Source organism: Diplotaxodon limnothrissa, linkage group LG20 (assembly GCF_057381915.1).
Source record: "Diplotaxodon limnothrissa isolate DT_005_m linkage group LG20, D_limnothrissa_male_GT1.1, whole genome shotgun sequence".
In the NCBI taxonomy this organism is placed as follows: Eukaryota; Metazoa; Chordata; class Actinopteri; order Cichliformes; family Cichlidae; genus Diplotaxodon; species Diplotaxodon limnothrissa.
In genome coordinates, this window is record NC_140615.1 from 35,692,437 (window position 1) to 35,716,986 (window position 24,550).

Consider the following 24,550-nt stretch of genomic DNA (forward strand, 5'->3'; position numbering starts at 1 on the left):
TTTTCTTTTTTTAAAAAAACCCTCATGTCCCTCTTTGTTTCTCATCTCATCCTTCTTTTTCTATTTTCCCACTTGCTTTCATTGTTTTCCTAACTTGTGACATTTTTAACCCTTTCTTAACATTTGTTCTTCCTTCCCTTCTTCCATTTGTCCTTTGTATCCAGATTTCCATCCTTTTTTATTTTCTTCCTTCTCCCTTGATTTCGTTCCTTCTCCCGATCCCTCCATACTCTTCATCCATCCTTCAACAGTGACCTCGATCTCTCCTCATTCACCAAAACTTTAAATTAACTACTCCCCGACTCCTTCCTCTAACTGGTTTGGTGTCCTGGAAGTCACATTCTAAACATGGCTCCTGCTGATTGCAAATGTCCCATCTCCATCTTTATCCTGATTGGTCCAGAGCCTCAGAATGATGTCACACAGGTCATCTCATCAGCCAGCTCATCCTCGTCATGGCCTGTCCTGATTGGCTCCTCATCGCTATAGAGCGCAGCTTGGTCGCTGGCAGCGTTGCTGAGAAAGCTGTGGCTCCCTGAGCCAAGAAGGTCGCTGGCAGCCGACTCCATCTCATCCACTGTCATGTGGCACGCGTCAGCGATCTCCCTCTTCGCAAATGCCACAAACTTTGGATCTCGAGCGTAAAGACCGAGGCCCTCTGAGATCAGAACCTGCGCGGAGATTAACACAACCGGGATAAATCGCTGATTCTGGACACAGAAACTGATCAGAGATCAATCAGCAGTCAGTTCTTACCGCCTCCACCAGACTGTCAGCTGACCCTCTTTTCTCAGTGAACGGTGCTCCAAGGTGAGAGGGGACTCTGAGGGTTGTGTACGCCCTGTATGGGGGTGGAGCTGCAACACAATCACGTGACACATTCAGACACGGAGCGTGACCACAGGCCGTGGACACAAACTGGCCTGGAGGCCTGCTCCCTACCCAAGAGTATGCACACAGTTTGATGGCACAAACGCACAAAGAATCTAACTACAGCACTGACTTTGGATGTTACATCTCTGCAGTTACAGCACAGCAGATACACCTGTGCAACCTGCTGTACATGTGAGCGTTCTTTAGAGAAACGTTATTGATCAAGTCGGTAAATTTCTAATATCCTTAAAAATGACAAAAAGAGGCCGTTCTTTTTGTCAGGGGTCTACGTGTAGTGTCAAATAATCTTAAAATTTTGATGCACCTTTTCCCTCCACAAATGATATCAAAGGGCACAGACGGTTTCCCTCTGTGCCCACTCTGGTCCTCCGCTGCTCCACCACTATGTGTCCTCTGAACTTGGGCCAGCAGCATTAGCATTCAGGCCCTGCACAGGAGGCAGGCCTGTAACTGTGCCAGAGCTGCTGTCAGTTTATGCTTTGCTGACCTGCTAACTGCATCTTTCTCCCAGAGGCTGTCTGCGGTTACTGCCAGAATAACAGTTTTCACTGCCTAATTAAAAAAGAGGAGGAGGATACATTTTCAAGTTCAACTGATTTCTGAAATTCAACCTGATGCCGCAACACTGTCTAGAGTTTGTGTGTAAAAACTATCTTAGTGTGCATTTGTTCGTCCCTCTTACCTGATGTCCCCGCAGGGCCGCCGTACCAGGCTGGTCTGGGTGCCGCACCTGTCACGCTGACACCTGATGGATGAGAAAGGTGCGACTTTAAACCACAGGAACACGTTTACAGTGCGGCTAAAATCAACAAAAATGTGGTGTCCTCACCTCTTCCTGCTCCTGCCTTCTTTATTTCACCCGCAGGTCCTCCTCCTCCTCCCCAGGGTGGGCTTCCTTCCTCCTCCACCAGGATTAGAGGAGCATAGAGGAGGCGACCGCGGCGAGGGCAAGGGTTCGCCCAGGATGCCGAGGAGGCCGCCATGGAGCGACCGGAGGAGTGACGAGACTCGAAGCTGTTGAACGTTTGCTGAGGAGAGGAGAGTGTTTGATTTCACTGAAGAAGAGAGATTTGTGTGTGTGTGCTTGCTGTGTGTTTTACCTGTGTGCACGTGCGACGCGGCGGCGATGTCGGGTGGTAGGTCCCGGGGATCGGTAGGTCGTCGCTGCTGCCCTGCCTCCTCAGGCACTGGATGTTAAACGACGGCTTCCGACCTGATAAACAAAAAACTCATATGAGGTGTGATGATGCAGTTACGCTGCAGAGAGGATTCTGGGACATCGTGTCACCTGTGGGTGTGGCAGGAAGTAGGCGTCTTCTGGTCGTCCTCCTCCCCTCGCTGTAGCCATTACCATAGCTACTGTTGGTATAGGAGGCGTGGCCATCGTAATGGTCTCTGTACAGAGGAGGCTCATCAGGATAATGTCTGCAAACACACAAAGGAAAATGAATCGGTCTTCCACTATGTCGATGTGTGCCCTCCAGAAATGTCAGTCGCCTCTGAGGGTGACATCAAAGCTAACGTGTACCTTTCTCTGGAGGTGATGCTGTCATTGTCTTCTTCTCTGCTGTAGTAACCCTGCTCGCCACAAGCCTCCATGTCTCCGTTCCTCCACAATCTGTCCCGTGAGTCCCTTCTACAGGTCACAGAAAGTGTCAAATTAAGTCAGGTTATTTAGAAGCATAATTAAAAACATTTAACTGTACAGCTCATAGAATAAAATGAGATAACATTAGAGCAACACAACATATTAAAATACACAAAAAGAGTAAAACCATAGAAGTAGAAAGCAGCCAGAATAAATAAAGATACTGATGGCTGCCAGTACTACCCCTCACCTCCTTCTTGAGTTATTGCCTTCACAAGATCTTCAGAAAACTTGACCTCTGACCTTGAGCTCAACGTCACACTTAAAGTGCACTTATGGTATCAGTTTGAAAATCCTACGTCGCCTCATTCTCGTGTTCACGCAGCTGGGTGTCCACGCTGTCCCGCGCAGTGATGACAACATCCCATCAGCCTTTTACAGCTGAGGCATAAAAATGGGTTAAAACTTTTGGTTTTGTTGAGGTCCTGAAGGGAAGGTGCAGTTTATTCCACTATGTAGGGGCTTTTGCCATAAAGACTCCATCAGCTCTGTGAGCTATAATGTGGACCTTAGGTCAGGTTAGGAGCATCTGCTCAGCAGACCTCAGTGGGAGTGTGCAAAGTTAAAGGATGAGAGAGGTGAGGAGGTCACAACCCACAGGAGAAAGCCAATATGGTAAATTTGTAGTCTTGCTTGCATGAGCCAGTTGAGAGTGCAGCAGTGACCAAGCAGTGACAGACGACACTTGAAGGAAAACTGATCTCAATTTCTCTCTAAAGGGTTTCTTATTGATCTGTAAGGGGCTGGGGCTGCCACCACCTGGAGGGGGGGGGGGACTGTAATTGGCTGTCACACCTGTAAATGCCACGTTTCCTTAGTGGTTTCCGTTGTGTGACCACCTACCTTCGTTTGGAGTATGACGGTCTTTTGTGGCCGTGGTCCAGCAGGCCGTTCTTCACGGATGAGCGGCGGTAGGGATGTCGATTAATGGATGACCTCACGCTGTCTCCCCAGCGAAGATGTTCGTCGTGATCGCTGCCGTTTGCCATCTTGGTGAGAGACCCGACCCGGTGTATCAGACCTCCGTTAGAGACGCTGCCGTCACCCACAACACCGCCCTGACCTGCAAAAGAAGGTGAGGTTGACACACTAAGTGTCATGTAATCACAACTGTTTTCCTCATTTACATTTTAAATCCTTTTGTGTTGTTACATGATGCAGCCTGATGATAACGAATTAACTGGTCATTTACCAGTAGGTGTCAGTAAAGAGCCACGTCGATCTTTCTCTGCATAACCATTTTCAGCCTGCAGGCAAAATACAAACTTAATCTCTTTTAAAGGCCCATTCAAGTATTTTCTAAAAAGAAAAAGTTGAGAAGTTTGTCAGACGCTTAAGTGTGTAAATCTGAATAAAGACCTTATATGCAGAATTCTCCTCCATCTCCTCGTCCTCCATCATGGCCTCCTCCTCCTCCTCCAGGTCTTCGTTCAGAGCCAGGCGCATCTCTGGACCCAGATCCTGCAGAGTCTTCAGACCAGCTTTACAGAGCTACACGGAAACACAAAAAAAAATGCATGAAGACATACTTGTTGTAACAGCATCATACACAAATACACATCCCAGTTTCTTTCCTAAAGGCATCTTCAAGCTTTGGTTGGACTCTAATTCAGTTTAAGAGCTCTCAAAAGCATCACAACTGACGACCGAATTAATGAGTGACTCTGAGCACTCCTCAGGTGATGGGAGAACAGAGATGAAGGATAAAATATAAACAAACAAAAACAAGACTGGTACAGACCTCAGCTTCATCCATGGACCCTCTAAATTTTCTCTAGGAGCTTTCCCATCCATCCATCATCGTGTAATTATTCCAAATTGTGTTAGCAAGCGAAACAGGTATTCCAGATGTGCTTTCCCCAGCAACATTTTCAAGATCTTCCTGAGGTGCTCCCAGGCTTAGAGGAGCTATATAATCTCTCGGGCGACCTCTGGGTCTTCTCAAGTGTCTCCACCAAGTTGGGCATGTCTGGAAAACCTCCAAAGATGTCCAAGAGGAATTTTTATCAGTTACTCGCACCACCTGAATTTACTGAATTTCCCGGAGGAACCCACCCGAGGGATTAATAAAGTTTCATTTAATCTAATCACCTCAACTGGGTTCTTTCTATTTCAAGGAGCAGCAATTATATTCCAAGCTACCTATGGATGTCTTAGCTCCTCACCTCATCTCTAAAGTTGACCGACCCACCCTACACATGAAACTCATTTCAGCCACTTTTATCCTCAGCGTTATTTTTTTAACTACCCACATCTCATGATGGTAGGTCAGTGCTGGGATGCAGATTGACTGGTAAACTGGAAACTTTGCCCTCCAGTTCAGCGCTCTCTTCAGCAGGAAATGAACATCACAAACTCTTGGGTTAATCTCATGCGTTACCTTCACATTACTCACAAACAAGACCCCAGGACATTTAAACTCTGTTGTTTGGAGCTTTGGTTTCTTCAGTCATTAAAAAAGAACAAAAACATGTTGGGTTACTGCTGCCTGTCTTATATGGCCTGATACTGTTGGTCTGCATCTTGCCGCTTTGCAGCCTTCTGTCAGTAAATAGACAGACAGACCTGGACAGCAGACTGGTTGGGTGAGTCGTTCTCTCCGGTCAGATCTCCCTTTTCTTTCCTCCTCCTGAACTTCCTGAAGTAGTCTTGGATGAGGAAAGTGGCATAAAACTTCCCAACAGTTACTTCCTCCTCTGTGGATGGAGAAGAGAGAGTTCAGTCTGCAGTACTCCTGCTGAGACTTGCAGTAACAGTACTACCTCGTCGTGTGAGCAGCAAGAGTACCTTCATGTGGCGGTATGACTTCGTCCAAAAGTTTTGGCTTCATTCTCTTCCAGATCTTCTTGATGATCACCCTCAGCTCTTCGTTCTCCTGCTCAGGGATACCTGGCAAGAGGTAAATCCGATAAAAGTTATGGCTAGGCTACTGTGTTTACAGGCTTGTGGCTTATTAACAGGGACCCATTTCTATTTTTGTATTGATTCAATGATTTTAAGAACTCAATAATACAGAGAAGCTAAAAGATGACCAATCAATCAATTTCACTATTTAAAATTACTGCATAACAGCATCCTTTATGAAGATACACTTTCATTTATTTAATTTAGTCTGCAAAGCAAACAGCTTCTGCAACTTTGAATTAGTCCATAGAGAGATGAAGTTTTGCTGTCACAATGCCTAAACTGCGACACAATGGTTCAGATCTGTGTCTGTTTGGTTTATTGTCACATTCCAGAAAGATTTAGGTAAGTTTATATGCAGATGAGTCTCTGATTTATGTTATAAATTTGATTATCAGTTACAGAGAAGTTTCTGACTCCCTCTTAGCTGCTGCTAGTTTATAAATGCATTAGTAGCTGTCAGATAGTAAAGCTATAAAACCTAAAGGTTTTCCTGAATAATGTCAACCTTTTAATGCTGTGGCAGAAAAGGAAAGAGGAGCCATGATTTCCTGAAGTCTTTAATTTGTCCAGGATCACTCCTGTGTGTTTATAGCAGCTCCTGCAAAGACCTATCACATACCTTCGGTCTTGATTTTAAGGGCAGTGCGAACCAGAGCAAATAACGTGGCGTTGAAGGTCACCATCCCATCAGCATTCAGAGGCATGTTCATCGCTACCAGACGCTGAGATGGTTAAAAATAGCTCCCAGTTAAATTAAGTCTCTTGAATCCAAGCTTATAACCTTTTGAACAGCAGCTACAGCACACAGTGTGTGACTATTTTACCTTGCAGGCAACTCTGTGAGGACAAAGCTTCCCAAAACCCAGAGGAGGCTGAATCCTTCTCAGCATAGCAACAACGTCCAGGTGTTTTATCCGACCTCTGAGAACAAAGAACAATCAGGAATTTTATGATCATCTCTCCACCTGGAACTTTATTCACTTTTCCTCCTGATTTAGGTCAATGAACACTGGAAAAAAATAATCCACTTTTCTCCCCAACATCAAAAAGTTAGATGAAACTGCAGGGTAGTGAGCCCAGAGCATGGCTGCAGATTAAATCCCAGCTCAATTTATTATCTTTCCAGTTTCAATTTGCTTGACTGCTATGAAATTTAAATCACATGAAAACTTTTATATGTTTTGTGCGTCTGATACAGAAAAATATATGAAAGAGTATATACTGCATTTGAGAAAAAGACATTTTATGGAGTGTAATCGAGGGATCTGTGTGTGTGTGTCTGGACAACTAGTTATTTAACCAGGTGTTTTAGCAGGAGCAGGAGTTTCTATTCTCACCAAAGGAATTATTATTAACTAAAGCCAAAATAAAAAATAAATTAAAAACATGAAGATAAAAACACTAAATTATCCTGGGTATATGTGGACCACGGATCATCTTACTTGGCCTCTGGATCATATTCTGACCAGATCCTCTTGAACTCATCCAAATGATGTGGCCCCAGAATTGACCAATCACGTGTCAGGTAGTCAAAGTTGTCCATAATGACAGCAACAAACAGGTTGATAATCTGAAGCAGAAGAAACAAGTATATCCAAAGGTGTTTAGTTACATTTTAAATGCACATATATATACTCAATTGCCACTTTATTAAGCACACCTTGAACATCTGTCTTCATGCAGCTAATAATGTTCGGTGTTTAGAAATGTCAGCCGTGAATAAAATAACTTATTATCTAAATCAAAGTTAAAGGTGTCTCTAATATTTGTGCTCCTATGTGCATCAGCAGTCTGCTCATATTTTCCTTCTGATTAACTATTATGTCAGAATTTCATTAAAGATATGTGTGATTAAAAAATGTGTGTAAGTGTGTGTCCTGACCAGGAAAGCACACAGCATAAAGAAGCTGATGAAATAAACAATGGCGAAGTTGCTGCCGCAGCTGAACTCCTCCCCTGGTTCGTAGTCTGACTCGGGGTCGCAGCGTTTACCTGGAAGACTGGCTAACATGATCTCCTGCCACGCCTCACCGGTAGCACACCTGCACAAACACACACAAAAAAACTTGAAAATAATAAATTCTCAGTCCTGCCGTGGGAGAACTGCTGGTGCTTAGAAAATCTGAAAGAAGCAAAGGACCCAGAGTAGATCCCTGTGGGACACCAGGAGTGATTTAGCGAGTTTTTGAAAGAATGAAAACAGACTTGAGCACTCTTGAGCACTTGAAATGAAGGTACTGGACTTCTTTTTGGTTCGTGATGTTTCACCTCTTATGCACGAGGCTGTCCTGTGCATTCAGTGAAGAACCTCAGACACCAACCACGGAGAAGCAGAATAACATCGATCCATTCTCTTCTGCTTATCCTTGTCAGGGTTGTGGGGGGACCGGACCCTATCCCAGCTCTCTTAGGGCGAGAGGCAGGGTACACCCTGGTGTACCAGGTCACCAGTCTGTTGTAGGGCTAACACAGTGACAGACAACCATTCACACTCACGTTCACACCTGTGGTAATTTAGAGTTAACCTAACCCCACTAACTGCATGTCGTTGGAATGTGGGAAGAAGTCAGACTACCCGGGGAGAACCCACGCAAACACAGGAAGAACATGCAAACTCCACACAGAAAGACCCGGCCTGATGGTGGAATTGAACTTAGGACCTTCTTGCTGTGAGGCAACAGTGGTGGGACCAGAGGTGGTGTCTTATGGCACCATCTATCAGCCATCTATAATACAGTCTTGCAGTCCCTTCCCAGGCGATGCAGTCACCTGACCTCAACATCCCACATAATAGTGGGACGAGACAATGACTCAGAGAATTCAAACCCTGGCCAGTGTGACAGTATTGGCCCACAGTTTGCTTCACACCTTGGCTCATGGGACCCTTCACAGCTCACATGAATAATAGTGGGATTAATAGTGGGTGAAAGACTCAGTACAAGCTCCAAAATGGCAACCGCACTAGGGGCTAAATAGCTCGGGCTCAACATTAGCAGCTTAAGAAGAAGCCTCTTAGATGAGAGGTGAAATTTCTTCACAAGCCAAAAATACAAGCACTCAAGAATCTACACAGACATAAAAGCAGCAGGAGGAGCATCTGACCTGAAGAGGAGGAGAACAGCCTGAGGAAATGTCTGGAAGTTGTTGTTTCTGTTGATCTGAGTGTAATCCTGCATCGCTATCTTCCCAAATGTCTGACAAATGGAGACGAGCAGAAGAAAAAAGTCAGCAGCTTTAGCATGTCCTTATTGTGACAGGCTTCCAGTGTTGTTAACGGTGACTGTTTGGATTGAAATGAGCGGCCAATTTACAAAATATTTGACTTCAATTTCTTTCCTAACTTAAAGGGGTTGACACCCACAGAGATTTTGCAAGAAGACACTAACAACTGAAGTAAAGGCACAAAGAATTAAAGTTGACCAAATCAGATTCAAGTGGGCAAAACAAACTGTTCAAAGATCTTTTTTAGTGTTGTAAAATGTTTGATATAAATAAATTAAGTCAGAATGACCCTGCAGGTTTACTGTGTGTAAACTTACCTGCATGCCGATGACAGCGTAGATGAAGAAGATCATGGCAATAAGTAGAGCAACGTATGGCAAAGCCTGCAGAGAGACAGGAACAAAACACTGCATTATAAAATATAAGATGGGAGCTGTGGCTACTGAACAATGGGCAACATTAAAGAAACAAGAGCTTTAAACCACGATTAAGCCAGACTTCAGCCAGAACTCGATGCAGATTGACCTTGTGGCCATTAAGAAACGCCACATCTTCTTTCCAGACAACGTCCTCGCTTACCTGCAGCGATTTGATGAAAGTCCACAGGAGTGTTCGAATGCCCTCCCCTTTACTCAGCAGCTTGACCAATCGCATTACTCGAAACAGCCGGAAGAAGGTGATAGACACCCTGGAGCTGTCCTCTCCACTCTGAAAACACAGAAAAGTTTGCAGATGTGATAAAAACATGTGTTAATACACTCACACAAAAAACGACTGGCTGTTGTTTTAGAGCTGCAGGATCCTCCAGGCTGAGCTGAAAGCTGCACAAAAGGGTGAAGTTAATTTGACCTGCATTTAAAGTAGTTTCAAAGGAAGAGGAGTCTTGAACATCTGAAAGGAAAAACAGCACTTGTGTCAAGTCCCCCAAACAATGAAACTTGTCTAAAGTGGGACGATTTATATTACTTCAGCAAGTCACGCTACAGTTACCCATGTTTTTGGTGATACCTGTTGTTAACAATTGGAGAAAAATCACAGCCACAGCAACGATACAGTAAAATTTGATAAATTTGATAAATGATACAATAAAAAGATAAATATCACTGAGTAAATGGGTCAGACTTTTACTAACAGTAAAATAAAAATGCTTCAGCAGCTGCAACAGTGCTCCGGAGTTAACCTGAGGACAGCGGCTGAAAATGATTTAATTAAAAACAGCTCACATGTCCTATGTGGAGAAAATTACAGACTGTGATCTGCTTTCTCAGAATTAATTGTTCTATATAATAAATGATGTTGTTATTGCAAAATTGTACATAGTTTTTTCACTGTGTGGATGCTCATATGGACCCTGCTGCTGTAGTCACCCCTCTGATGCTGCAAATATTTAATAAATTCAGAGTTAAAGGCTTGCCCAGCTTAAAGTTCTGGTTATCATTTTATCAAACCAGGATTGCATTCATGATCTCACCTCTAACCTCAGGTCAGGTGAGTGTTTGCACACCAGGATTACAGGCTGCAGGGTAAATGAAACAGCATCACAGAGCAAGAGGGAGTGGGCACCATAATTATTTGTGTTATTGTGTCAGTTATAATGAGATACAATAAAGAGAACTGTTCTAAATCCAATTCAAGACAGAAACGTCACAAGTACTCACGCTGAACTCAGTGACAACGATGTCGACCACACTGCCGACCACAATCAGAGCATCAAACGAGTTCCAGGCATCAACAAAGTAATGCTGGAAAAAAGCAAAACAACATTTAGTGAAACTAATTATCCCTGATCTCGGTTCATTTCTGTTTATATAAACCCTTAATCTTAATGGTCACATATGAGTTTAATAACACGGTAAACAGAAAAAGGAAAACTATCTACACTAAAGAGCTTTGAAAACATGTCCAAGAATATGTAGTTATTAACAGGAAGACTTTCCGTGCGTAGCGGATGTATGGAGATCTTTGAAGAGATACGCTTGGTTTCCTCACCCTTATTCTGAGAGCTGCCAGCTTGAGCAGCATCTCCAAAGTGAAGAGTCCAGTGAACACCATGTTGAGGATGTCCATGATGTAGCTGAAGGTTTTGGACTGTTCATAGTGCTGCAGGAGACACGGAAAGTTAGACAGATTAGGTTTTAGTCAAGAGGAAAAAATCAGAGAAGAAACTGAAATATTACGAACCTGAATGGCCAGAGTGACGGTGTTGAGAAGGATCAGGACAAACATGACGTATTCAAATCCTGTCGAGTTGATGATGGACCAGAACTTATACTGAACCGGATTCTTCGGGATGTAAAGCTTCAGCGGCTGAGCCTTCAGAGCGTACTCCACACACTGACGCTGGAGAGGGCACGAGAGCATTAACAGTACTGCAACAACGCAGCTAAACAAAAAACAAAACAAAATTATGATAAAAAATATGCTGGGACTGTAAAAAAAATTGTTTTAACTAAAATTACTTTGGTAAAAGAAAATTAAGGGAACACTTCAATGACTTCAACGACTTGTGATTTTAACTCACTGTTGTTCCATAATTTATGTGAAATATGTGAATATTTTATTCATCAAGATGTGAACAAAATCCGTTGATTAAAAATATATTTTTAAAACAACTGCATAAGAAACCCCGCTCCTATGTTTACAGTGAAAGTAACATAAAAATAAATAAATAGAAAATAAACAGAAGATGGAACAACAAAAACACCCTATAACTGATAATCTTATGATAAATCAAATACAATGTTTTTTTTGCAAGATTAAGAGTTTCTAAAATTAATATTTAAAAACATTAAATAACCAAAATTAATAAAGGAATAAATAAATAAATTATTAATGACATAAAAATTTAGATTTATCAACTATAGCAACCTGTTACCTTTGGATTTGAACACCTTTGAACGTACTTACTTTGATCATTATTGTTTTTAACTAGGGATGGGTACCGGTGTCCGGTGCCATCTGACATAAATGGTAGTAACCAGACCGAAAAGCAGCGCACATTTCGGTGCTTTATTTCGGTGCTTTTTTTTTCCTGAGCTGTGATACACTTCTAGCCAATAATTTTACGTTTCCGAGGATAGTAGGCGGGTCCAGGTACGTACGTTCTTTAAGAGCAGAGCTACAGATTAAAATGTCCAAGGCGAAGCGGTCAAAAGTCCGGCTGTACTTCACAGCAAAATATGCAAACTCAGCAGCAACAAGTGCTTTAAGGTGATACTGTGATACTGTCAAAGGAGGCAACACCTCAAATCCGATGAAACACCTGGCGACGCATAGCGTTTTTTTTAAAAGCCCAGAAATGCGCCGTATGATAGCCTGCGAGACCTCACACCGAGCGCATCTACTGTGCGTGGGTTGCCTGTTATCTGACCCGGAGTTAGCAATATCCCCCAAAAACCCCGAAGAGTAGAGTCCTGGCCCCTAGCCCTGCCAGTGTAGCAGAAATGATGACGGATGATGATGCAGCAGCAGCCGTTCTTCTCTGCGTGAGTAGCTTAATGTTCGTGTGTAATTTACATTGAGTAGGCTAACCACGTTATTACATTAATGCATGTAAGGTGAACTAGCAAACATCATCATAGTTACATGCGTCTGTCTTCTTGTTTGATGGCAGATACTCCCTTCACCCTGGCCAAAAAGGCTAAAATGACCAAAGAAAAAGTGGAAAACAGCTAAACATGAGAGGTTTTTGGACAAAGTTTGTGTTTTTTCCATTGTTTAAGCACTGCTTCCAGCCAAGAGTGATGCCATATATGCCCCATAGCTGCAGAAAAGGCTAACATTGTTATCTTTTTACAAAAAACAGCTGAACATGAGAGGTTTTTGGACCAATTTTGTGTTCTCCATTCTTTAAGCACCGGTTTGAGCACCGTTTGAGCACCGGCACCGTTTCAAAAGTACCGATTTGGCACCGGTATCGGATAAAACCTAAACGATACCCATCCCTATTTTTAACGTATACGATGACTGTGACACTGATTCGTTTGGGTCCAGACTGGCAGCTGGGTTTACCTGGTTCTTGTCCAGCTCACAGTTCTTATATTCTTGCTCTCCCTGTTCTCTGAAGGTGATGATGACAAAACCCACAAAGATGTTCATCATGAAGAAGGCGATGATGATGATATAGACGATGAAGAAGATGGAAATCTCCACCCGGTAGTTGTAGATGGGACCAGAGTTCTCGCCGTTGGCGTCGATGGCTTTGTAGAGCAGACTGAAGACAGACGGGTTAAAATGTCAGAGTTGGTTCCCCACAAACAGTTAAAAAAAACCAAAAACAAAAACTGAGCACTCACGCAGGCCAGCCCTCAAAGGTGGATACGGTGAAGAGCGCCATCATCCCCATCAAGACGTTATCAAAGTTAAAGTCACTGTTCATCCAGATCCTCTCTCTGACCATCGGATGGCTCACGTCTCCATCTTTGTACACCACGAAGGTCCCTCTGAACACACACATCACATTTCATCAGAAGACGCTGACTTAAAGTCATGTGCTGGATATTTAATTATGAAGTGAACATGGCGCCCTAAACATTCCATAAACCCTCAAACCGAGTATTCACCTGACATTCAACCATTGAGGGGACTCACCTTTGGCCACACAGTGTGACGGTCTTATGTTCAACCCAACATGAGTAAACAAGTCCAGTCGAGTCACGGAAACAAGAAACTGAACAATACACTGTATATAAAAGATGGACACAACCACTATGACATCACCACGTTCCTGTTATGAATGTTTGACCTGCTGCCATTTTGGCGTTTTGAAATGGCGTTGGTGTACGAGGGGAGGATCTGACTGTGAAACAAAGGACACTGTAGGCTCATTTCTTACCGACTTGTGATTGATAAATCGTTTTCTAAAGAACACATCTTGAATAATTTTTATTTTTACTATCATGTACAAAATTAAGTCATGTTTTATTTATAAGACCTCACAAAAAGTGACTGAACCCACAAACTCATCAGGAAAGTGCTCACTGAAGAGAAAGGAGACAAGGCCGTTTCTTCCACACAATCGGAATTCTTTCTGCAACTAGATAAGTCCCTCCAGCCCAAACTTCTGTCCATTAGGGGGAAAAAGCATGTTTTAAGGCACAGGTGTCAAACTCCAGGCCTCGAGGGCCGGTGTCCTGCAGGTTTTAGATGTGTCCTTGATCCAACACAGCTGATTTAAATGGCTAAATGACCTCCTCAACATGTCTTGAAGTTCTCCAGAGGCCTGGTAATGAACTAATCATTTGATTCAGGTGTGTTGACCCAGGGTGAGATCTAAAGCCTGCAGGACACCGGCCCTCGAGACTGGAGTTCGACACCCCTGTTTTAAGGCATTTCAAGCCTAGCTCGACGTTTTAGACCTGGAAGCCACGATTGATATTCATCTCGGCTGCAAACCAAGTATTGTTTTTACAAAAAAGACATAAAATCTTATCTCAAGTTGTGACATCGATAGTTAGAATCAGACTCAAATTAAAATGAAATTGCGCTAAACTGAGTGGCAACTTTAAACATCAGAAACAAAGTATAACTCTAAGATACAGACTTAGATTTTATAAATCATTGGAATTGAATACAAATCAGAGGATTACCTCTGGAGTGAAATAAAATTAGATTGTTTATTGTTGTTGAAGTTGAATGTCAGTATTTAAAACACAAGCTGGCTTCAGTTTTGAACAATTTAAATAATGAAAACTCACTTGCACTGTTCGGGGGTGTGTTTGGCTTCATCGGTGCAGCGGTAAAATTTACCCTGAAATGCAAAACACACAGATTGGACCAGAAACACAAACACTGTGCTGACGTTTAGTCACAGCTTTAAGACTTCAAAAATATGAACAGAGACTTGGAGCAGAACGCAATAATGCTACAGTGTCTTTATTGTTCGATGCACTGTAAATATAGGACTCATGATAAATACTTTTTTGTGTTTGAGGTTATGTTTTAGAAGGTTTTTTTAACATCCATTTCTCTGGTTTGTTTTTGTTTGTTTGTTTATCGAATATGTGAAAATGTTTCATTTCCTGTTTTGCCATATCTGACTGTTTTTCTTTACTTTGGTGGCCCTTTGATGACTCTGGAAATTCAGAATCAGGGTCAGTGTTGTCCTGATAAACAGTGTACATTTATAAAACACACTCTATTTTCTCCCCTTCTGCCCAATGAAACACTTTTACTCCTCAGAATACTCGGAAGTTTTTCCAAAAATGTGTCCAGTGTGTAAGTAGACGTTCTCAGCCTCACTTTGAAGAGCTGGACTCCAATACAGGCGAACATGAACTGCAGCAGGGTCGTGACAATCATGATGTTTCCGATGGTCCTGATGGCCACAAACACACACTGGACCACATGCTGCGCGACAAAAACAAACAAACACAAAGTCAGGGAGTATTTTTAAAATAACACAGCACAATGCCTGGTACTCGCCTACAACCCTCAATATGTACCATCGCTACTCCCCACTGACCCCTTTGACTAGGCTTTTGTACGCCCCACATTAAGTGAACATATCACTGTACTGTGTAATGTTACCTTGAGTCCTTTGGCCCTGTTGATGGCCCTCAGAGGTCGGAGCACCCTGAGGACCCTGAGGATTTTCACCACTGAGATGGCACTGGAGCTGCAGAGGCACACGCACACATTTACACACCTCAGTTTGTTTAAACACACTTACATCAAAACAGTCTCTGTACTTAAATACAGTCCAAACACATACAGCAAACCATGCATGAGACAAAGACTGAAACAAACAGGAAAGTCAGAATGTATGTTGTTTGGATACTGACTGCAGGAAGAAGGAGACCAAAGAGACGCTGACGACCAGGAGATCCAACAAGTTAAACCAGTTCCTGCAGAACGAGCCCTGATGGAGGAACGCTCCGTGGACCGTCATCTGTGAATGAGAGAACATGTTGGCAATGCAAGACAATCAAAAGAGGGAGAGGAGGGCCTGGGTGAGTTATTTCATTGAGCTGAAGGCGATATTTACCTTTAACAGAATCTCCACAGTGAAGATGGAGGTAAAGGCGTAGTCTGCATAGCCCAGAATCTGAACACAGAGGTTGAAAACAAACCAGACTCAGGTCCAACATTTCAATTTTTTTCTTCAGAATCCAGAAATAACTTTCCACAGGTGAGTCAGGATAACGTGTGCAGATTAAAGCAGATGCAGCTGACACATTTGCTTTTCATTTATTAGCATTTTAGCATTTTCTTTTAAATAAGATATTTTTATGTGGGCTTTTGTGATGTAACTGAGGCTGTGGATGGTGAAGTAGCTGCTGTGTTAGAGGCTTAAAGGCAGCCAAAATAAAGTAATAGATAAAAATATTGATAGAAAACTGTGAGATTAAATTATTTTCAAAACAGTTTCTGGTTGCGATAATAACATCCTGCTCTATAAAATAAATAAATAAATAAATCAAGAAAAAAGTCCAAGAAACAGTTGAAGCAGCAGCTCAATGAGACACATTCAGTTTTCACTCAGATGACGACAGAGAGTCACACAGCAGAGACCTAAGTCCTGAACAAGTTTTAATTTAATTTGGCAGAAAGTTCAGGAACTCAGCTCCGTAAAACCAAGTGTATCATATTTCATACATGAGTTGGTGGTGGCTTTATCCTTCTTTCAATTGCCTTGTGGGATTTTTCAGCATCTCAAGCTTGGTTTGGCTGCTATTGTGGAGCCTGTGCTACAGTCGCTCTTCTGTAGGATCGAACTGCACAGTTTGCCCTTCGCTCTCTGCACACATCAGCAACTCCTGAGGTCATCGCTGGTTTTACTCGTTGTTCATCTTAAACTGCTTTTGGTACAGTAGGTATGAACCACTGGACAGGACCTGCTGTTTCAGATACACCACTGATCCATGCAGCCATAACACTTTGGTCACTTGAACCCTTGTGCTGCCATTTTTCCTCCTTCAGTGCATTAACGTTCATCTTTCCTTCCTATTCAGTTCCTTCATGTAGCCCAACACCTGTCACTGGTTTTATGATGGTGGGAGTTTAAAGCGGAGAAGTCTGCATATCAAGAAAAAAGATGTTTAACTACCTTAGCTCATCTACACAAAACTCAAAAGTCCTTGAGAAGGTTCATGGTTTCATTTTAGCTCAGAAACAGAAGCAAAGTGCTTGAGCTCATTTTCGGTTTGCTGAAGACGGTTAAAACACAATCAATGAGAAATACGCACTGCTCGTAAGGACGGCAGCCGAGAGGCTCGTTAATTAATTCAAGATAGAACCAAAATGTATAATTTCAGAATCAGAATCAGAATCAGAATACTTTATTGATCCCTGGGGGAAATTATTTTTTGTTACAGTGCTCCATTTTAAACCAACATTAAGACAAGACAGACAATACGCTAACTAAGAATAGTACAATATATACATATATATACATACATACATACATAAGTCACTTATAAATAAGTATTTGGAAAAGAAACATGTGTAGTTGTAGCAGTAAACAGTGTGTTAAGTGGATGCGTTGTACAGGGAGATGGCCACAGGCAGGAATGATTTCCTGTGTCGTTCAGTGGTGCTTTTCGGTAATCTCAGTCTCTCACTGAACGTGCTCCTGTGACTGACCAACATGTCATGGAGTGGGTGGGAAGTGTTATCCAACATTGTCTTTATCTTGGACAGCATCCGCCTCTCCGACACCACCTTGAGGGAGTCCAGCTCCATCCCCACAACATTGCTGGCCTTACGGATCAGTTTATTAAGTCTGTTGGCATCTGCGACCCTCAGCCTGCTCCCCCAGCATGCAACAGCATAGAGGATCGCACTGGCCACAACAGACTCATAGAAAATCCTCAGCATTTTCTGGCAATAATTTGCACAGTTTCGTAGAGAACAGAGGAGGCAAACACAGGGTTAACGCTCAGTATGAGCAGGTCTGATTGTATGTTTGAAGTAATTTCCTCCCTCAGCTGTTGTGAATTGCTACTTCTTGCATGAAGCCAGCTGCTGCTCTGCATGTGAGTGTTTAAGTTTGTGTGTCTGCACACACACACACACACACACACACACTGTGAGTATTCATTATCTGACAGTGAACTGGTGATTTTCTGCCTCCATGTGTTTCCATGTGTTTCCCTCTTTAACCCGGTTAGGCACTGACCCACTTCTGCAGTGTAATCTGCTGAGGCCCCGCCCCCAGCGCAGACCACAGAGGGTTGGCACAGGATTGGATCAGCTGGAGGGATGCTGTGCTCTGCTGCGGTTGGTTGCTTGGCTATCAGGTAACTTGGTGATGGTGAAAGTGGCTGACATGGTGGTTTGTCTTATTTCACCCAGACAGGCAGAATAAATAAGTTTCAAGAAGGCCTGGAACTAAGAGTATGCTGGCTTTAGTCATCCTAGTGGTGGTCCCAAGCCTGGATAATGGAGGCATGTTAGGTCAGGAGGGGGTATTGGGAACAAAATCTTTGCCAAATCAAGAATGGGGATCATCAAGAATCAGATTGGTCCAGAACAATGGATGCTGAGCTACTACTGGCTGAAGACAAAGGAAGAGGAGAGGTGGAAGGCATATTAGGAGGCAGCGAGAGAGAAAGCAACGTAGGAGTGTTGAAGTAAGAGTAGGGACTTCAAATGTAGGATCTATTATTGATAAAGGGAGAGAGCTGGCTGATGACTCATAGAAGGAAAAGATAAATTGTATTTGCAGGAGGCCAGAAGCATCGGAGGTGGATTCAAACTGTTCAACCACGGTGTAGACAGGACAGTGTTGTGGAGGTGAAGATGGTGTCAGACAGGATCACGAGTTTGAAGCTGAAAATCAAACAGGTGATGCTGATGTTGTCGGTGTGTACGCCCCACAGGTTGGATGGGAGTTAAAAGAGAAAGAGAAATTCTGCAGTAATTTGGATGAAGAGGTAAAGTGTGTCCCCAAAGGTACTCAGCCCTCTGTGAGCAACTTCAGATCTCACATTATAGACTCACATTGTTCCTGAAGGAGTGGGCTCTGATTGGATCCTCGGCAGCCAATGAGCAGCTGCTGAGGATGATGAAGACGAGGATGAGGTTGGTGAAGATGTGGTGATGGATCAGAGTGTGGCAGGCCACACGGATACTGCAGACGGAGACAAAGAGTCAGTGTTAGAGGCTTCACGTCCCAGCATGAAGGATACTAGAATTTCAATCACAAAAGCTGGAACACAGACTCTGGGTAAAGTTAACCACACAGCAAAACACATTATGTCTAAAATAACCACATCAACAAGCTAAAAAACTCCTAGAAATGATGCCAGAAAATCTAACTTTATGTAAATATTACTTAAAGGGAACAACAATAATACATGACTCAAACATATTTGTGTGATTGTTATTGTTCATCCTGTAGAGGTGTTAGACGGCGTGTTGCACGCGCATGTGTCGACACACTCACGGGTTTGTCTTGCTGAGGCAGAAGAAGGCGCTTCCTTCTGGGATCGGGAGAACCTTCTCTTTAGGAGGAGCAAGATCGGCCATCTTTAACTGGACTCCTCCCTCTGAGAAAGGAGAAAGGAAAGTGAACGATCTGAGGGTGATGGTTTTAGCTTTTAGAACATCCATCATTTCAGTGATTGAGAGCTGGATAGTTGCATGTTATGGTACTGATATTTAAATATTCATACATTGGGCCTCTGTTTTCATCACCTTTAAAGTCTCTGATAGCAGCTTCCTGGTTCATCACTTGTAGCTCCTGTGTTACTGTTCTTATTAACATATTCTCAGACATTTGTCATATTGGTCATATTACACTCGTGTTTTATTTACTGATTATTGGAGGGATTATTGTAAAGCTAAAAATAAAAATACGGCAATATGTATTCATCCAGAAAAAATGTTTGTTTTGCACTTAACTAGAGCTGCATCATTGTCATAGAAAAAACCCCATGATGCAGCACTGTCTCCATGCTGAACTGGAGATGCTTGTCCACGCCTTTATCTCCTCCCGGTTAGACTGTTGTAAATCACTCTTTTCCTGTCTGTTTAAGGCTTCCTTAAATCGCCTCCAAGTGGTCCAAAATGCTGCAGGCTTTTAACCCACAGTAATAAAGTCTCCCATATCACTCCCATGTTAAAATCCTTGCACTGGCTTCCAGTTGGGTACAGATTTAAGTTTAAAATCCTCACTTTTACCTATATCGCTGAGCTTCTCCAACCTTACTCTCCAAAGCGGATTCTTAGATCCACTGATAGCGGTCTTCTGTCTGTTCCAGGGACCCGTTTAAAAACAAAGCAGCATCGTGCTTTTCAAAGCCTGGCTCCAATACTGTGGAACAGTTTACCTCCCCGCTACGCACCATCGACTCTGTGGCTTCTTTTAAAAAACAGCTTAAAACACATTTGTTTAAACAGGCATTTGGGTAATGTTCGTGTGTTGTTGTTGTTTTACTTTATATGTTTTTATACTCCCATGTGAAGCACTCTGTAATAGATTCTTGTCTTAAAAAGTGCTATATAAATAAATTTTACTTTTACTTACTTACATAAAAAACACGACATCAAATGTAAACAAGCTGTTTTCCTTGAAAATAGATTTTTCACCAAATAAATATCAGTTCATGTCATTGGAGGAAATGCTGGGACCTGGACTGGACAGACAGAGTGAGTCAGGCAGCTTGATTGGTGGATCTCCCGTCTCCTCTTTGTCTGATTGGTGGATCTAGTTTTATAACTTGTCCCACATATTTTTAATCTACCTTCCTAATGTTTCAGCAGAGGTCTCAGCAGCCTGTTGACTCACACTACAGATAGCCGACTGTGTGCAGGAGGGTGTTTGGTCCTCTTTGGGCACCTTTAAAGCGTATTCTCGCACAACTTGCAACTTAAATAAATGATAAATAAATCAATACTATATCTTCCCTCTATCCAGGATCCAGCTACCTTTTAAACTGGTATTAAATAGCACTTAAATCTCCTCCAGTAATCTGATTTAAAACTGTAAATTTGTCAAAGAACCACTAAAAATGGGTATCTTGTTGTCCCTGTGTCTTTCACATAGGACTTTCTCTAAAACGGTTCCTTAAAGATCTCTTTAAAAAGCCTCAGTGTGGAGTAAACTAATGTTCTTTGAGTGCGCTGTGAAGCTTGTGACTTTTCTTGTTTACAGTCGTTTCTGAGTTATCATCCAGTTAAAATGGTGAATTTAGTTTTCCTGTCACTTCAGCGTCACATCTTCTCGGCTAAACTTGAAATGTGGCGATGGGCTCAGCCGAGGACTGACCTTCATCTCCTTCAGGAAGCTCCTCTTCCTCTTCATACTCAGTGTCTTCATCAACATCGACCTGAAAAGACAAACAGCCCTCAAAGAAAAAGATCGCTGATAGTTAACTGAAACATTGCAGTCGGAGTTTGATGTTCACCTTCACTTCTTCTTCTGTAGCTTCCTCCTCTGCTCCCTCCTCCTTCTTACTGAAGAGACAAAATACAACAGTGCAGTCAGAAGTCAACAACTAGCTTTATTTCTTCCTCCCCTCTTTCCTTTTGTCCTCCGTCCATCACTTACTCTTTTTTCTTGTCATCACTGTCTCCTCCTGCCAGGTTGTCCACGGCGATAGCCAAGAAGACGTTCAGCAGGATGTCTGATGCTCGTTAAGGATGCTGATGTTTTCACAGGTTACTACTCATAAAACAACAAAGATGATCTTCACCTTGAGCACAATCACTCAATAGGAGATCATTGTTTCACTAAAACTCAAGGAGGGGTATTAAGTATTGTGGAAATTGAAAGATGCCTCTAAAACAACAAATACATGTATTACCACAAATGCAGCTTTGAGAACTTTGGTGCATCAGGGGGATTCAAGGATACAGTTACCACAGATGAAGAGGATGACAAAGTAAATACAGACGATCATCCCGGGAAACACGGGGCCGCCGTATGCCATGATGCCGTCATACATGACCATGTTCCAGTCCTCACCTGTCAGGATCTAAACACACAGTCATCGTGAGGCGCCCGCTCCCTGCACGTCGTGACATCACTGGGAGAAAGTGGTTGCAGTGCTACCTGGAAACAGGTGAGCAGCGCCTGCGGGAAAGCGTCGAATGTGCTGCGTTTGGTCTGCGTTTCATCAAAGTTGAATTTTCCTCCGAACAGCTGCATGCCGAGCAGGGCGAAGATGATGAGGAAGAGGAAAAGGAGGAGCAGCAGCGAGGCGATGGACTTCATGGAGTTCAGCAGCGATGCCACCAGGTTGGACAGAGCCGTCCAATGCCTGAGCAAACAGAGAGTGACCTCAGCGATGACTTGTGACGAGTCGTGTGACCTGCATCGGGTGGTTCGGGTGTGTTTTCTCACCGTGTCACCTTGAAGATCCGCAGCAGACGGACGCAGCGCAGCACAGAGATCCCCAGAGGAGGCATGATCTCCAGCTCCACCAGGATGGTCTCCACGATGCCACCGCACACCACGAAGCAGTCGAAACGATTAAAGAACGCCACAAAGTAATGGGCCAGACCCAAACTGTACATCTTCAGCAACATCTCCACCGTAAAGAGAGACAGCAGCACCTTGTTGGCAATGTCTGCACAAACAAAGACACGGACACAGAAAATGTTTGCTCAACAACATTTCAAACTGAAATATCAGTGTCTCTACGACCCGTTCCTCTTGTGGAGGAGAAGGAGGCTGTTGTTACCCTGGACTTGAGTCAGCCAGTCTGGTTGGTTATAGTGCTCAGAGGCGCTGAGGGAGGTGTTGAGGAAGACCAGCAGCAAAACCAGCCAATAGAAAGTTACGGATTTGACGGCAGTGCGACAGTTTCTGCGACAGACTCGGTTCCAGCGACGTAACGTCCGACTGAGGCAAAGAAAGAGAGTCGTTCAGGTGAAGGTGAGTCTAACGTGCTGACTTTAGTCTGCTGAACCTCTGAAGGTCAGTGAACTCACCAGCAGCCGATCTTCATCATCTGAGCACTGAAACATAACATTTTTTGTTTTTATGTGAAGTTGTTCCTGAAGGGGGCACTAAAGCAAGAATCATGTGATGTACGAACTGAAAGTGTGCGTGTGTGTGTGTGTGTGTTACCAGCAGGCCTGGCAGCAGTTGGTGTGCTCCTCATCGATGTTCTCTGTGTTTTCAGACGCCGTTTCACTGGCAGGAAGACTCGCTGAAACACACACAAACAGACAAATATTAATAAATGATCAATGCAAGTCAACAATCCTGCTTCTTAAAAAATGTGGCACTTATTAATTTCTATACTATCAATATATTTTATTTGTTATGCAAACAAAAATATAAAGTATAAAATATTCATATCTTATTCATACAGTATATCTCACAAATTTTTCCCTCTCCGATTGATGAAAGCTGACGTTTCCCGACCTCCTCAGTGAATCTATACTGAGGTGAATCCAGCTGAACGAGCTCGGAGAGTAAGTCTGATCAGAAACAGGGTCAGATAAATATGAGGACAGAAAGAGACCCAGATATTTTACAGGGACAGCGAGGATGACGTTTGCATTTAGACTGAGAGATGTACAAACTGCACAGAGCTGTCTCTGTGATAATACAACTCATATATACTGTACATATTATGTGTGTGATTGTGCTTCTATTAATCGTACTGGTGCATCATTCTGTTAACACAGCCACCTTATTATAGGAACCAAAAATAAATCTCCATAATGTAGGTCCCTGTGTCAGACAGATACCTTCTCCAGCTGTTGTTGGATTTTACTGTATCTGCTCTTCTGGTAAAAAAATGTTTTTGGCCTGTGTGGCTAGTTTCACAGTTTATTATGACTCGCACATCTGGACATCGGTGAGGGTTAAAGGGGGATGTCGTTGCATTGACAGGTGTGTTGAAGCTGACACAGTTCAGGTAACTAAACTGGACCTCTCCACCATGTTTGTTGTGCTGGTGTCTTGTAGAATTTTAATAGAAATAGGTAACAGCTGCTTGGGCTGCTGTGTGGTAAAACCATCAAAACAATGAGTGAAGTTCCACAGTCTCTCTCTGCACTCTTAAATATAAGAAATGTAGCTTGCTAACATAGCTTGCTAGCCTCAGCTCATGACGTTGCACCTTCTTATCCTAACAAGGTCACTTCTGGCACTAAAAATCCTCTGATGTGATGGAGACACAACAGTGTTTGCATGTGTGTCTCACCATGAGTTTCGTTGGAGTGACTGAACCATCCAAACTTCCCTCTCTTCTTATCAGCCAGATCGCCCAGAGATGGCCCTGAGAGAGAAAAACATTTATTATTAAAATAAGCAGCTTAAAATGAAATACAGAGAGAGCGCCAGCCTCGTGTGGCAGCCAAGCCAAACACAAAACGAACTTTTTGACAATGACTTCAAACCAAATCAAATGAATTCAAAGTTATTGCTACGAGCAAAAATAAGAAAATATCAAGAATTCCCAAAGTAATGTGTTAAGAAATAAATATATATTCGTAGTGCTTATTTTCTGTTTATATTGTTTTACAGTCAGGCGAAATGTGGATATTTTCTCTGACACAAATGTTATTTAATGTTGAAACTTACAATCAAACCAAGCAACCAAACAAAAGGCTTAACAAGCATCTACCTTACATCACATTTCTGGCTCGTTTGGTTTCTGCTGTTGTGCTTGAGATAAAGACACAAGCAGAGAAACTGATGGTTTGGAGAGCAGGATACAGAAAACAGTTTCCATCTAACAGCTCAGTGGAGGTTTGAAACAACCTGCTAAAAAACACAGGGAGCTGCCATATTTAAAGCCACTGTACTGTATTTGGGCTCCTGCAGCTCCTCTGATTGGACTCAGTCATCTAAACGATTTGTGTGAAAATGACCATTAAAATAAGACAGCTGAGGCAGTTTCTGCATAGTGATTAGGATGCCACATGTTCCAAGGTATCCTAGGTCCTTTTCTGGCTTGAGGCCCAGAGCTGCTGGAA

General features: G+C 42.9%; 1 protein-coding gene across 3 annotated transcripts in view; it reads right to left on the reverse strand.

The window, feature by feature from the left end:
- Positions 1-407: 407 nt before the first annotated feature.
- cacna1fb (calcium channel, voltage-dependent, L type, alpha 1F subunit) overlaps positions 408-24,550 on the reverse strand; it is a 41,260-nt gene continuing 17,117 nt past the window's right edge. Inside the window, exons 11-51 of one of the 3 annotated variants that reach the window (XM_085345718.1) lie at positions 23,776-23,850; positions 22,689-22,770; positions 22,550-22,576; positions 22,300-22,460; positions 21,960-22,185; positions 21,669-21,876; positions 21,471-21,591; positions 21,165-21,240; positions 21,022-21,070; positions 20,883-20,943; positions 19,059-19,161; positions 18,614-18,743; positions 15,657-15,716; positions 15,454-15,560; positions 15,200-15,287; positions 14,912-15,019; positions 14,368-14,420; positions 12,967-13,113; positions 12,683-12,884; positions 10,853-11,011; positions 10,661-10,771; positions 10,330-10,413; positions 9,251-9,379; positions 8,989-9,054; positions 8,552-8,643; positions 7,332-7,491; positions 6,892-7,019; positions 6,274-6,370; positions 6,069-6,171; positions 5,330-5,431; positions 5,108-5,238; positions 3,902-4,033; positions 3,735-3,789; positions 3,386-3,605; positions 2,423-2,530; positions 2,183-2,319; positions 2,005-2,107; positions 1,724-1,908; positions 1,577-1,624; positions 757-857; positions 408-671 (exon numbers count right to left, since the gene is read on the reverse strand). In XM_085345718.1, the coding sequence (XP_085201844.1) occupies positions 408-671; positions 757-857; positions 1,577-1,624; positions 1,724-1,908; positions 2,005-2,107; positions 2,183-2,319; positions 2,423-2,530; positions 3,386-3,605; positions 3,735-3,789; positions 3,902-4,033; positions 5,108-5,238; positions 5,330-5,431; positions 6,069-6,171; positions 6,274-6,370; positions 6,892-7,019; positions 7,332-7,491; positions 8,552-8,643; positions 8,989-9,054; positions 9,251-9,379; positions 10,330-10,413; positions 10,661-10,771; positions 10,853-11,011; positions 12,683-12,884; positions 12,967-13,113; positions 14,368-14,420; positions 14,912-15,019; positions 15,200-15,287; positions 15,454-15,560; positions 15,657-15,716; positions 18,614-18,743; positions 19,059-19,161; positions 20,883-20,943; positions 21,022-21,070; positions 21,165-21,240; positions 21,471-21,591; positions 21,669-21,876; positions 21,960-22,185; positions 22,300-22,460; positions 22,550-22,576; positions 22,689-22,770; positions 23,776-23,850 (4,799 nt within the window). Of the gene's footprint in view, positions 672-756; positions 858-1,576; positions 1,640-1,723; positions 1,923-1,994; positions 2,108-2,182; positions 2,320-2,416; positions 2,531-3,385; positions 3,606-3,734; positions 3,790-3,901; positions 4,034-5,107; positions 5,239-5,329; positions 5,432-6,068; positions 6,172-6,273; positions 6,371-6,891; positions 7,020-7,331; positions 7,492-8,551; positions 8,644-8,988; positions 9,055-9,250; positions 9,380-10,329; positions 10,414-10,660; positions 10,772-10,852; positions 11,012-12,682; positions 12,885-12,966; positions 13,114-14,367; positions 14,421-14,911; positions 15,020-15,199; positions 15,288-15,453; positions 15,717-18,613; positions 18,744-19,058; positions 19,162-20,882; positions 20,944-21,021; positions 21,071-21,112; positions 21,241-21,470; positions 21,592-21,668; positions 21,877-21,959; positions 22,186-22,299; positions 22,461-22,549; positions 22,577-22,688; positions 22,771-23,775; positions 23,851-24,550 lie in introns of all 3 variants that reach the window. The other 2 variants (XM_085345717.1, XM_085345719.1) reach the window with 2 other exon arrangements.